Raw genomic sequence first — 12,912 nt, forward strand, 5'->3', positions numbered from 1 at the left:
CTGAGCTGTCTCTGCTCGGGGGTTGCTGGACCTGGCAGAGCCGGGGGGGGGGGGGGTCACTGATAGCCGCCTCCCCCAGGCTGGAGGCTCGCTGAGCTGGGTGGGCCTCACTCAGCATCTGTATTAGTTCGCCCCCCAGCCTGGATCAGGGCGGCTCCATCCAGTGAGTGTTGCAGCTCGGCTTGGTATTGAGGGGAACAGGAAGGGGCTGGAGCAGCTGAGAGCAGTTGGGGCTCGTGTGGATGCTCGGGGGAGGGAGGAGCGGCTGTGCGGCTCCTGGATGGGACTTGCTGCTTGTGATCCTGGGCTGAGCTGCCGCTGCTCCGCCGCGGGGTCTGTGCGGGGAGAGACCTGGACTAACCCCGCCCTGTGCCCAGCCGGGGGACTTTCTCCGGGGGCTGGAACCAGCCCCTGGGGCAGCCCCGGGCTCTGCCGACACCAGCCCCTGAGCTGCAGCCTGCAGATGAGGGGAGAGACCCGGGGGAAAGGGCTGGGGCCGGCCAGGAAAGTGACTCTGCACCAACGCCCCCTCCTCGCCACAGCTCTGCTCCCGGGGGGGGCGGGGTCTGCGAGTCCCAGAGCTGCTGCCCTCCCTGACACCCCCAGGCTCTGCCCCCCTGAGCTCCTGCAGGAGCCGAGCCAGCTCCGGGAGAGCGAACGCCCCGGGCCGGGCCAGGGACCGAGTCTCCGAGCCCGAGGGGAGGGGAGAGAGGATGGGATGGAGACAGGGGGAGAGACTGGCAGGGGCAGCAGAATCTGGGAGGTTTTTCTGCAGGGATGGAGTTAGGGGGGGATCCGGTGTGAAATGGACTCAAGTCCCATCTGAAACCTCCCCTTTCCCCCTGACAGGCTGCAGAACAAGGTCCACGGTTCACTCCTGATCATCCCCTTCTCCTGCGGGCCAGTGCAGGGAAATGGCTGGAGCAGAGCCTGCTCAGGTAGGAGGATTTCTCAGGGAGCTGCTGTGGGTTTGTCCTGTAGAGAGAGTCAGGCAGGAAATACACAGGGTAGGGTTGGGACAGGTGCCTGTTACTGGGAAGCAGGAATCTCCCCTCTGGGTGGAATGAGACCCGACCCTGTGACAAACTCGGGACAGATCTGCCACATTCAAAGCAGCATCTTTGGGTGACTTCTTGTGATTGCGAGCGTGCGTAGCAAGGGAGCTGTTTCTGAGTTGGCCTCTCTCTGGCTAATAATAATACGTTAATTGCTGCTCCTTCCACCCCAGGCTTTCACCTACCCGGTAGCTAGGCTGGTTTTGTTATCCACATTGTACTGATGAGGAAACTGAAGGACGGGGATGTGATGTAACTTTGAAGCCGTGTTGCCCCGTTCTGCTCTAACCACTAGGCCACACCCCTGATTCCCACTTAGTCTCTCTGCGCTGCTGTTCCCTGTAATGCGGATGGGATGAGGGCCATGCGTGTACGGAGTCGGACGGGCCTTCAGGTCAAGACAAGCCTGGATTTGATCTTGCAACATCAGACGCATTTTCCACAGCCACAGCTCTCTGATCTGACTTTCCTTACATTGCAAAACAATTGCCAGGAGCTGCGACTGGACGACAGGGGATGAATCACTCGATAGTTGCCTTGTTCTGTTCATTCCCTCTGAGACATTGGCACCGGCTGGAAGACAGGAGACTGGGCTAGACGGATCATTGGTCTGACCCAGGATGGCCATTCTTATGTCTGGAGCAGCAAGGAAGAGGCAAATCTGGGTGTGATGACAGAGCAGGTGTGCATGGAGCAGCCTGGACTGAGGGACCAGTTTGGATGCAGATCTAACCTGGGGGGTTATGGGAACTGTCAGGACATAATGTATTGGGGAATGGAGCGGACACACCAGTCTGGGTCCCCTGTGGCTGAGCTGGTGGGATTGTGGCTGAGGTAGAAAGTGCTGAGTGGCAAATGCCTGTTGTTTCAGGGACCGGTGACCTTCAAGGAAGTGGCTTTGTATTTCACTGACCCCAGTCAGAGGGCCCTCTACAGGGACGCCATGCAGGAGAACTATGCGAACAGGACCTCACAGGGTAAGGGAGCGTGTGTTTTCCCATTGTTTGTTAGAAACTGTGTAGTCCCTGCAGCTCTGGGATCGGCGTAGGTCTTCTAAATTTCTGTGATGAGGCCAGAACCACCACGTTTCCTCCCATGGGACGAGAGATTTGGAAATGGAACGATCCTAAATCCTGTCTCCATCTCCTGGGCTTTCAAAGGGGCAGAGGGAGATTTCCCCAAGGGGTCCATGAATGTTCCCCCTCCATCCAAATCCCAGAACATTCTTGCCGTAAATTCCCAGGACGGTTTAACCAACCAGGGTCTTTGCCCTCTCTGCTGTCTCGTGAACAGGATCTCCGATTCCCAAACCCAATGCTGTCTCCTGGCGGCAACAAGAGGAAGAGCCGTGGGTCTCGGATCTCCAAGGCTCTGGGGAAAGAGAGAACCCGAGAGGAGACTGCCCAGGTGAGGAATCCATGAAACTGACACAGATGCCATCGGTGAGTGAAGAAGACAGCTGGGATTCCCACAAAGGCCCCATGAGCACCCCCAGTTCTGCCTCATCCCTTGCTCTGCCCCGATCAGGATTGTCCCCATCAGGGGTCATATCCTCATGGCAGATGTTGCTCATGGCTTCCCACCCGTCTTGACAGACACCTTGCAGAACCTCCCTCCCTGCTGAGTGTTCAGGGGATGCAGAGGTAGACTTGCTCCTCTCTCCTCGGGGGAAGGGCTTGACTCCTGATTTTTCAGTCTCCCCAGCAGTTATTTTGGTTTATTTTCTCCCCTTTGCTGTTCCCCACTCTGAGGTTTCCTTTCTCTCCAGTGCAGGGAATTGACTCCTGTCCAGATCATCCCACTCGCCTCGGGGAAATATTCAGGACCCGCAAAGACTCCCTGTTGCGCAAGGGCCCACGCCCCAGGGAGAGACTGAACACGTGCAAAGACTGCGGGAAGAGCTTCCGTCAGCGGTCCAACCTCCTGGCGCATCAGAGGACCCACGGGGGGAAAGAGACCCCACCCATGCGCTGACTGTGGCAAAACCTTCGGTGCCTTCTCCAACCTCCTGCGGCACCAGCGTGGGCATGCCGGCGAGAAGCCCTACAAATGCCCAGACTGCGGGAAAGGCTTCGGGCACAGCTCAGCCTTGGTCACCCACCGGCGGATCCATACCGGAGAGAAACCCTACGCCTGCGGGGACTGCGGGAAGCGCTTCAACGTGGTCTCCAACCTGGTGCGTCACCAGCGGAGCCACACGGGCGAAAAGCCCTACAAGTGCCCCGACTGCGGGCGGCGCTGCAGTCAGCGCTCCCACCTGGTCACCCACCGGCGGCTGCACACCGGCGAGCGTCCCTACGTTTGCCTGGAGTGCGGGAAGTGCTTCAACGTCAGCTCAGACCTCATCAAGCACCGGCGCATCCACACCGGGGAGCGGCCCTACGCCTGCAGCGACTGCGGGAAATGCTTCAGCGGCAGCTCCAACCTGTTGACCCACCAGCGGCTGCACACGGGCGAGCGGCCCTACAAGTGCCCTGACTGTGGGAAAGGCTTCACCATCAGCTCCAAGCTGATCGCCCACCAGCGCACCCACACCGGGGAGCGGCCCCTACAGCTGCGCTGACTGCGGGAAGGGCTTCAGTGACCGGCCCCCACCTGGCCCGGCACCAGAGCGCCTCCCGGCGCGGAAAAGCGCTACAAGTGCTCCGACTGTGGGAAGGGCTTCACCACCAGCTCCTACCTCCTCACCCACCAGCGCAGTCACACCGGGGAGACCCCCTTCATCTGCGGCGACTGCGGGAAGAGCTTCGCCGTGGTCTCCAACTTGGTGCGGCACCGGCGCATCCACACGGGAGAGAAGCCCTTCCGGTGTGGTGAGTGCGGGCGGCAGTACAGCCAGCGAGCCCACCTCACCACTCACCAGAGGGTGCACACTGGGGAGCGGCCCTACGTCTGCCTGGACTGTGGGAAAGGCTTCAATGTCAACTCCTCCCTCACCAAGCACCGCAGGACCCACACCGGAGAGAAACCCTACGTCTGCCCCGACTGCGGGAAACGCTTCAGCCAGAGCTCCAATGTCATCACCCACCGCAGGCTGCATCACGGGGGCCACGGTGCCCTTGGTCCCGCAGCTAGGGCCAGCCAGCGGGAGTGATCCTCCGCCAGCCTGTCTGGGGCCAGGACATGGCAGCAGCTGACCCATTGGCTTTGTGAGACAGCCTTTTGCTGCCGCTGCTGCAGATCCAGTTGTCTGGAGACCTCGCACCTCCTGCTGATCTGACAGGGAGTCTGGAGAGAGAGAGAGAGAGACACACACACACACACCCTTCTCCTCCAGGAGAGGATGGGTAAGAACCCCCTTCCCCACTTCCACCAGTGCTTCCATCACCCTGGAGTGGATGACAACTCTGTTTCCCCACGGCACCTGCCCGCTCCGCGCCCTGAGGTTGGGGGAGCAGAGACCTCCCTTCTCTCCAGACACCTTTGTTTAGTTTCCCGGTTCCGTGCCGTGTCCGGGTCACTTCCTGTCCGATGTGAATAAAAAAGTTCCCTCCCTGAAACTTCCTTCTACTTTCTTGAGAAGCTGGTGGAGCTTGTCTGGAGCCCTGTGTGCGGGGGGGAATTACATAGCCCTGCACGCTGGGGCGGGGATTGGGGGGGAATTACAGAGCCCTCCTCTCGAGTGCTGGGGAATTAGGGAGGACGTGCTCAGTGGGTGAAGATTATTCCTAGATTCCAAGGCAAGAAGGGACCATTGTGATCATCTAGTCTGACCTCCTTTGTAACACAGGCCATAGGACTTCCCTGGAACAGTTCCCGTTTGAACCAGAGCCTGACTTTTAGAAAAAACATTCAATCTTGATTTAAAGATTTTCAGTGATGGAGACTCCACTATCACCCTCGGTAAGTTGTTCCGACGGTCAATTACCCGCACTGTTAAAATGTGTGCTTATTTCCCGTCTGAATTTATCTAGCTTCAACTTCCAGCCACCAGCATGGGGGCAGAGCTGTCCCTAGGGTATGGCCAATCGGGGCGACAGCCCCAGGCCCCGTGCTTTGGGGGGCCCTGCGCTTCATGAGGAGGTGGGTGCCCAGCGGGGAGGTGAGGCAGGCGGGCGAGAGGGATGAGGAGGCAAACAGGGAGTTGAGCAGCGAGGGGGGGGGGAGGGAAGGAGGAGTCCCCCCTACCAACCTCCCCCTCCTCCCAGCACCTCCTGCCCATCGGCGGGCCCCTCCAATCAGCTCCTCCCTCTCAGCGCCTGCTGCTGATCAGCTGTTTTGCAGCATCTGGCACTGGTGGGGAGGGGAGAGGAGTGCAGCGCGCTTGGGGGAGGGGGTGGAACTGGGTGGGGACGGGGCGGGAAGGGGCGGGGGGTGGGAAGAGGTGGGGCAGAGCAGGGGTGGGAAGAAGCAGGGTGGGGCGGGGCCCTGGGGGAAGAGGTGGAGTGGGCGGGGCCTGGGCAGAGATGGGGGAAGCACCCCCCAGCAGATAAGTGCAGAGTTTCTATGTCCTGGGCCCCACACCCTGCTAGTGACAGCCCTGCATGCAGGAGAGATGGGTTATGTGGAGAATTAGGAAGTTGCAGGAGAAGAAACACAGGGCTAGACCCTCTGCTGGCGAACAGTGGTACAGCTCTGCTGGAGTGGTTGCGGCAGCACTAGCTGATGATGATAATACCTAGTTCTGCTATAGGGCCATTCATCCAGAGATCTCAAAGCTGACGGAGGTGAATGTCATTGTCCCCCTGTTAGAGATGGGGAAGTGACTTGTCTGGGGTCCCCGGCCAAGCTTGGGATTTGGGAAGGAGGAGCCTGGGAACTATAGACCAATCAGTCTGACTTTGATACCTGAGAAGCTACTAGACCAAGGGTGGCCAAACTGCAGTTCGTTAGCCACATGCGGCTCTTTTACAGTTCAGGTGCGGCTCACGGAGCCCCCCCCCCACCCCATTCTCCACCTATCAGTCTGGGGGGGGAGGAGCTTGGGCTTCTGCCTGGTGGCGGGGCTAGGGGCTTCTGCCAGAGATGATTGGTGGCTGCTGAAAACAGGGGTGGGGGGGCACAATTTAAAGGTTTGCCCCCCCAACAGCTTGAGTCATGCCCCCCAAGCACACACCTCCTCTTACCCTCAGCAGTCTCTCCCCGCAGCTCCCAGGTGTTCCCTCGCTCCGCATGGAGAGGCAGCAGCAAACAGCTGGGAGCTGCAGGGAGGGGTCGCTGCTTTAGCTCCCCGAGGAGAGGCCGCAGCAAAAGCAGCGGCTCTCCCTGCAGCTCCCAGCTGTTTGCCGCTGTCTCTCCCCAGGGCCGCAGCTCCCAGCTTGCCAGCTCCAGCAGCTGTTATGCAGGGAGGGGGCCCTAAAGCACCATGTAACCGAGCAGGGCCAGCAAACCCTGGCAAAAATTGGGGGGGGGGGGGTATGTGACCCCATGTGCCTCCCTCCACATGCGTCACTTCAGGCTTCTGCCCAGCGGGACAGGAGGTCTCAGGGCTTCAGTCCCACAAGGCATGCCTGCTGGGGCTTGGAACTTCAGCAGGAGCAAGGCTTCAGCCCCGAGCCCTGGTTGGCATCTCCCATGGCACTGAGGCCTGAGACACCCCCCCCACACACACACACCACCCGCAAGGCTGAAGCCCTGAGCCTCGGCAGTCACGCCCTGGTTCTTGAACTGAAGATTGCCATATGCGGCTTGGAGGGTCAGTAAGTTTGGCCACCCCTGTAACAGAGCAATGTATAACATTGTTTGCGAATTCCTGGAGGATGAAGGGGTAACCCGCACATCTAAGGACAATCACAAGAAGCCAGCATGGATTTACTAAGAACAAATCATGCTAAACCAGCTTAATTTTCTTCTTTGACAGAGTAACTGGTTTGGTGGATGGGGGAATGTGGTGGACATAACTTACCTGGACTTCAGCAAGGCTTCTGACACAGTCCCGCATCACATTTTGATAAGTAAGCTGGAGAAATGCAGGCTTGGCAGAACTACCATTAAGTGGATATGTAATTGGTTAAACAACCGCAGACAAAGGGTAATTATTAATTGAATGATGTCAGATTGGAGGAAGGTCTCGGATGGGGTTCCACAGGGACCTGTTCTGTGTACAGTGTTGTTTAACATCTGCATTAATGACCTGGATGTAGGACTGGAGAGCATCCTGATCAGATTTGCAGATGACACATTTTGGAGAATAGAGCTAAAGTTCAGAGGCATCTTGATAAATGAGAGAACTGGGCTATAGACAACAAAATGAAATTCAAAAAAGGCAAATGTAAAGTGCTGCACTTACTGAAGAAAAACCCTATGCACAACTACAGAATGGGGCTAACTGGCTTGGCAGCAGCACTGCTGAGAATGACCTGGGAGTTATGTTGGATCACAGCCTCAACATGAGTCAGCAATGCGAAGCTGTTCAAAAAAAAAAAAAAGCAAATGCAACTTTTGGTTGCATTAAGAGAGGCACAGCATGCAAGTCACGGGAGGTGATAGTGCCACTCTATTCCAAGCTGGTTAGGCCTCAGCTGGAGTGCTGTGCCAAATTTTGGTCACCAATGTATAGAAAAGATGTGGAGAAACTGGAAAGGATCTAGAGGCGAGCGACAAAGATGATCAAAGGGATGGAATGCAGCCATCTGAGCAAAGGCTGAAGGAACTGGGTAGGTTTAGTTTGGAAAAGAGGAGATGAAGGGGGGACATGATAGCTGTCTTCAAATACTTGAAAGGCTGCCATAAAAAAGATGGAGAAAAGTTGTTCTCTCTTGCCACAGACGGCAGGACAAGAGGCAGTGGGATCAAACTACAGCATAGAAAATGTAGATTAAATCTCAGGAAAAACTTCCTCACTGTAAGAACAATAGGGCAATTGAACAGATGCCTGGGGAGGTTGTGGAAGCTTCTTCACTGGAGGTTTTCAAAAGGAGGCTGGAGAGCCACCTCTCTTGGATAATTTACACACAGCAAACCCTGCATCTTGGCAGGGGATGAGATTAGATGACCCTTGCGGTCCCTTCTCACCCTATGGTTCTGTGATTCCATTAATTGAACCCGAGTCGCAGGCCAGTGCCCTCTCTGCTAGGCAATTAGCACCCGTGTTGCATTATTCCCCAAAAGGCTAATGCCCTGCAGTTGAGGATCTCATCCCTGGCGTAATACTGCAGAATCACTTCAGTGAACAAGCCGTGACTTTTGAAACGTGTTCACTGTCACTTTTCCCCTCAAGCAGATTGATCACCTGTAACGGAAAACTTAGAAGCAACTTTCTAAGGGCTTATCTACGCAGGGAAGTTATTCCAAAATAAGCTAGGGTATGAATGTAAAGCACAAGAGCTATTCCACAATAATTCCTTGTGCGGATGCTCTTATACCATATCAAGAGTGACTTTTTGTGGTTTAGCTTAATCTACTTCCAAAATCATTCAGCAATGGCTGTTCCGGTCTCTTTCCCTATGTTGACCCTTAATCAACTACGACTATTTGGGGAAACCAGGTTTTAAATTCTCCCATGTGATTATTCATGCCAGAAATGGGTCTTTACTTGCCCAATCAGGCATAGAAATAAGGCCATGTGACTTATCTGAACCCCTCTATTGCAACTTGAGCATTGCAGGTTGATGCTTCAGAGAGTAAGTGCTCATCCTTAAACCAGAGAGCAAACAATATTTGAGTAGAGATTCGCCAGATAAATTGGAGGTGAGCATCATCTTCTTGCAGATAATAGGGGTGTGGGGCGGGGAAGGGATATGTGTTGTGTGTGGGTGGCTGGGAATATGAGACTGATGGTGGGGATCAGAGAGTTCACTGGGTGCTGTCTGAATTGGGGGTTTGATAGTGTGATATCTGCATGGGGCAGAGACCAAGGCATGAGGTCCTTTTGAAAGGAGACACAGCCCTCTCCAGTTGTCTCAGCTCTGCTGGGTTACAGACCAAGTACACATAGAGCATCTGTGGTCCATATGTCCTGCTACAATGTCCTGTGCACCTTGGGCCCTGCCCGCTTTGTGTGAGAGCAGCAGCACAGCTGTCCCCGCAGAGGGAAAGGGTCTGTTTAACCAGGACTAAGGCCACTGGGAGATTGTGTGGGGGCCACTTCAGGGGGCTCAGGAGTGTAGTTCAGACAGGGCTGGTGCTACCATTTAGGCAAACTAGGCGGTTGCCTAGGGCGCCAAGATTTGGGGGCGCCAAAAAGCAGTGCCCCCAATTTTTTTTATAGCATTCCTGGGCTGGGCTGCTGCGCGGTTGCCGTTCCACTTCTCCCGCCTCCCAGGCTTGCGCCGCCAATCAGCTGTTTGGCGCCAATCAGCTGTTTGGCGCCGCAAGCCTGGGAGGGGAGGAGAATTAGAGTGGGGGCGGCGTGCTCGGGGAGGAGGCGGAGCAGAGGTGAGCTGGGGTTGGGATCTGCTGCACGGCTCCCGGGCGGGGGAGCTGCCACGGCGGGGGGAGCTGCCACGGGGGGGGGAGCGCCTCAGGGCGGGGGGCGCAAGGTGGAAGTTTCGCCTAGGTCGCAAAACTTCCTTGCACCGGCCCTGAGTTCAGAGCTTTCAGGTGTAGGGGATTCAAGCTGAACCCTAACTAAGCACCAAAATAAGAATGGCCAGGGAGACCCCCAGTTTCCTATGGCAAAGAATCCCTCAGCCTGAGCTGTGAGTGGGCAGAGTGCCAAGGGGAGACAAAAGCAAGGAGATGGGACCTGCCAATTACTTTGTAAAATGAGACCTCACCTGCCTCAGAGTCCAGAAAAATTCCCACCCGGCTGGGCCTGATGCTCACGGGAAGAGGGGAAAAGCTTCGTATTCATATCCACTTATCAGCCTTACCAGTCTCCATTCTCATAGGGCAGTTCATCCCTCCACTTCCTCCTCATAGATTCCCTACCACGTCCCAGTTCTCATTCAGTGTCATCTCCCACCTCCACCTCCCCATGACGCCTCCCGCCCACCCACGAATCCCTCAGCCCCCAGAACTTCAGGGCATGTGTCAAATCTCTCAGGATTGTCGGGCAGATCCTGTCGTGTGTCTCCCATCGCTCACTTTTCTGATCTGAGGTTGGGCTGAGCCGTGTCTGGATCCAGAGTCGCATCCACTGGGGGAGAGAGTGTCAGGGCCGGGGACAGAGGTTGGTCACTGGGATTAAAGGGAAAGTAAACTGCGCCCCCATTAGTAGCTGTTTAGTCCCTAATTTTAGATCAGTCATAGATGGAAATAGAGGCAAAGCATCATAACCCACAGGACAGAGTGGGCTTTTCCTCCCTGCCCTGTATAGTCCCTGGGGCAGGAGACAGGGTCTGCAGAATAAACACAAAATTCCCCATCTCTGGGCAGCTTCAGGCCTCTCTCAGCTCCTATGGGAACTCTTGGGAGGGGATTGGATCCCCCTGCAGCCTGTGTTGGACTCAGGAATCACCCGCTCATGATATCGGCCACACTGTCCTGTCCACTACCGAAGAGGGGTCGGGAGTGAAGGGGTTGGGGTAGAAGGCTCTGGGGAGGGGCCTCCCTTGTGAGCCGCAGAGGATGGAACCCTGCCAGCTTCATCTGATGCTGTTGCTGTCTGTCCCCCCTCTCCCCATTGAACCAACTCTGGCCGCCAGGGTGGGTGTGGAGGGGCTGGAGGCAGGAGCAGCAGAAGGTCCTTAAAATTGGGGGGGCCATCAACACCTGAACTGTGACCCCACTGCCCCACCCTCAAGGCCTCGCCCCCCCCATGCGGCCCCTCCTGCTGAGATCCTGCCCTCACACTGCCCATTCCCCTGAGGCCCCACCCTTACACTGCCTATTCCCCGCAAGCTCCTGGCCTCGCACCACTGCTTCCTCTGCCGAGACCCTGCTCCCGCATCGGCTCATCCCTCTGAGACTCTGTCCCCTGCTTGCTCCTCTCCGTCCGTTACCCCCACCCCCGCTCTCCCTTATAGCTGTTAAAAAGTGAGGGGGCCATGAGCCCCTAGCTCCCCCCGGTCCGGTGTCCCTGGCTGGGGGTTGGGACAGATGCACAGAAGACTTTATGGGAGGAGTTCCAGAGTCAAATTATGCCCCATCCCTGATGCAGTCACATTTGGGGTGGCGGAGCGTGGGCCATACATTGAGTCCAGAGCCCAACTCCTACCTCAACTGATGAGTTAACAAGCTCCATCCATGTGCAGCTTAGGACCTGCACATCTAAGCCTGCCAGAGCCCCTGGCTTGTCTGACTGGGTGCACAGACACACGACAGGATCTGCCCGCAAAGCCTGAGAGGTTTGAACTTTGTGTGTGTCCTGGGCACTGATGGATTCATAGGCAGATATTACTGGGTGGAGGAGGTGGGAGACAAGACAGGCTGGGACCCGAGGGTTTGTAGGGAATCTGTGAGTAGGAAGGGGCCGTTCACACTCACAGCTGGGAATGGATACTGGGCCGTGAGGCTGAGGAATGGAGAATACAATGCCTGTCCCTCCCACTTGACCCCCTGTCCCGTGAGTGTCAGGCACAGCCAGGTGGGGATTTTCCTGGACTACGAGGCGGGCGAGGTCTCATTTTTCAATGTGACTGACAGGTCCCATCTCTTCATTTTCACTGACACCTTCTCCAGGATGCTACGCCCTTATTTCTGTCCTGGTCTCAGTGCTGGGGGTAAAAACGCAGCTCCCCTGATAATCTGCCCAGTCCCAGCCCAGGCCAGAGGGAATCTCTGTCCCTGACAGTGACACCCATGGCCGAGACTGTCCCCTCCCAGTGCCAACCCTCCCCAGACAGCCTGCAGCCCTGCACACTCATAGACTTTAAGGCCAGAAGGGCTCATCATGATCATCTAGTCTGACCTCCTGTGGATTGCAGGCCACAGAGCCTCACTCACTCCTGTAATAGATCCCTAACCTCTGGCTGAGGTATTGACGTCCTCAAATCATGGTTTAAAGACTTCAAGTAACAGAGAATCCACCATTTACACTAGTTTAAACCTGCAAGTGACCCAAGCCCCATGCTGCAGAAATCATTGGGGCCAGATGAGTCCCCCAGGCAGTATTGTCTTTTCCCCTTCCTCCATGGCTCCATCCTGGTTTCAGACACTCGCCCCACCAAGGAAAACCCAGCCTGCCTTCAGCTCCTTGGAGCTCTCTGCAGTGTAAGGACACTGGGAGTAGACACCACCACCCCACCCAGACAGCTCCAGTGCCCCCTGACCACATTGACCCTTGCCCAATTCCTCACCTTTCTATGTGGGGAGGGAGGATCCCACTTGGCATGGACGGCAGCTTTCTGTGATTTCTATGGTTCTCCTAGCCAGTGGCAGTTTACCACAGAGGCCAACAGGGGCCCCCAGAAAAATCCCCCCTCCCCCTCCCGTGGCCCTGGAGGAGCTCTCGCTCCCTGCTGCGGGACTGGGGCTGAGGTGAGGGCACAGAGCTTCTCTGGTCTTGGGGCTGCAGCAGGGGATGGGTGGGTAGAAAGGAGCGAGCAAGTGGGGGGGGGGGTGTTGTAAGGAAGAGGTGGAACGGGGGTGGGACTACAGATCTGGCACCAGGGCCCCTCACTTGCTCTGGCTCAGGGCCCCAAGAGACTTTAATCCCCCTCTGGTCCCAGCAGAGTGCACATTTCCCCTCGTATCTCAGGGGATGTCTGTCCCCACACAGGACACTGCAGTAGATAGGGTGAGCTCTCCGGGACTTTGTCTCCCTGTGGCCTTGGTGATGGGTCGGGGGACCTGGCTTCACTTCCAGCTGATTTGTATGGCTTGGGGGGAGAGTAGCCCCAGGGTCTGTTTTAGCTCTGCTGACACTCTTCTCTGGAGTCAAGGATCAGCACCCACTTCTCCTCCAGGGCTGTCATTCGCAGCCCTTTCCTGTTGAGGAACAGCATCCCCCCCAATGCTGTTTCCTGCATCTCCATTGCTGGTGCAGCGAGTTAGCCGTTCTCAGCTCTCCCAACTTTTCAGTGCGACCCCCTAC

At 56.5% G+C, this 12,912-nt stretch overlaps 1 protein-coding gene across 1 annotated transcript in view; it reads left to right on the forward strand.

The window, feature by feature from the left end:
* The first annotated feature begins 16 nt into the window (after positions 1–16).
* LOC101953686 (zinc finger protein 271-like) overlaps positions 17–12,912 on the forward strand; it is a 26,657-nt gene continuing 13,761 nt past the window's right edge. Inside the window, 7 exon segments of the mRNA XM_065562661.1 lie at positions 17–163; positions 850–938; positions 1,927–2,032; positions 2,349–2,462; positions 2,824–3,014; positions 3,016–3,602; positions 3,690–4,071. Coding sequence (XP_065418733.1) covers positions 915–938; positions 1,927–2,032; positions 2,349–2,462; positions 2,824–3,014; positions 3,016–3,602; positions 3,690–4,071 — 1,404 coding nt within the window. The 5' untranslated portion in view covers positions 17–163; positions 850–914.

This window comes from Chrysemys picta, chromosome 12 (genome assembly GCF_011386835.1).
Source record: "Chrysemys picta bellii isolate R12L10 chromosome 12, ASM1138683v2, whole genome shotgun sequence".
Classification (NCBI taxonomy): domain Eukaryota; kingdom Metazoa; phylum Chordata; order Testudines; family Emydidae; genus Chrysemys; species Chrysemys picta.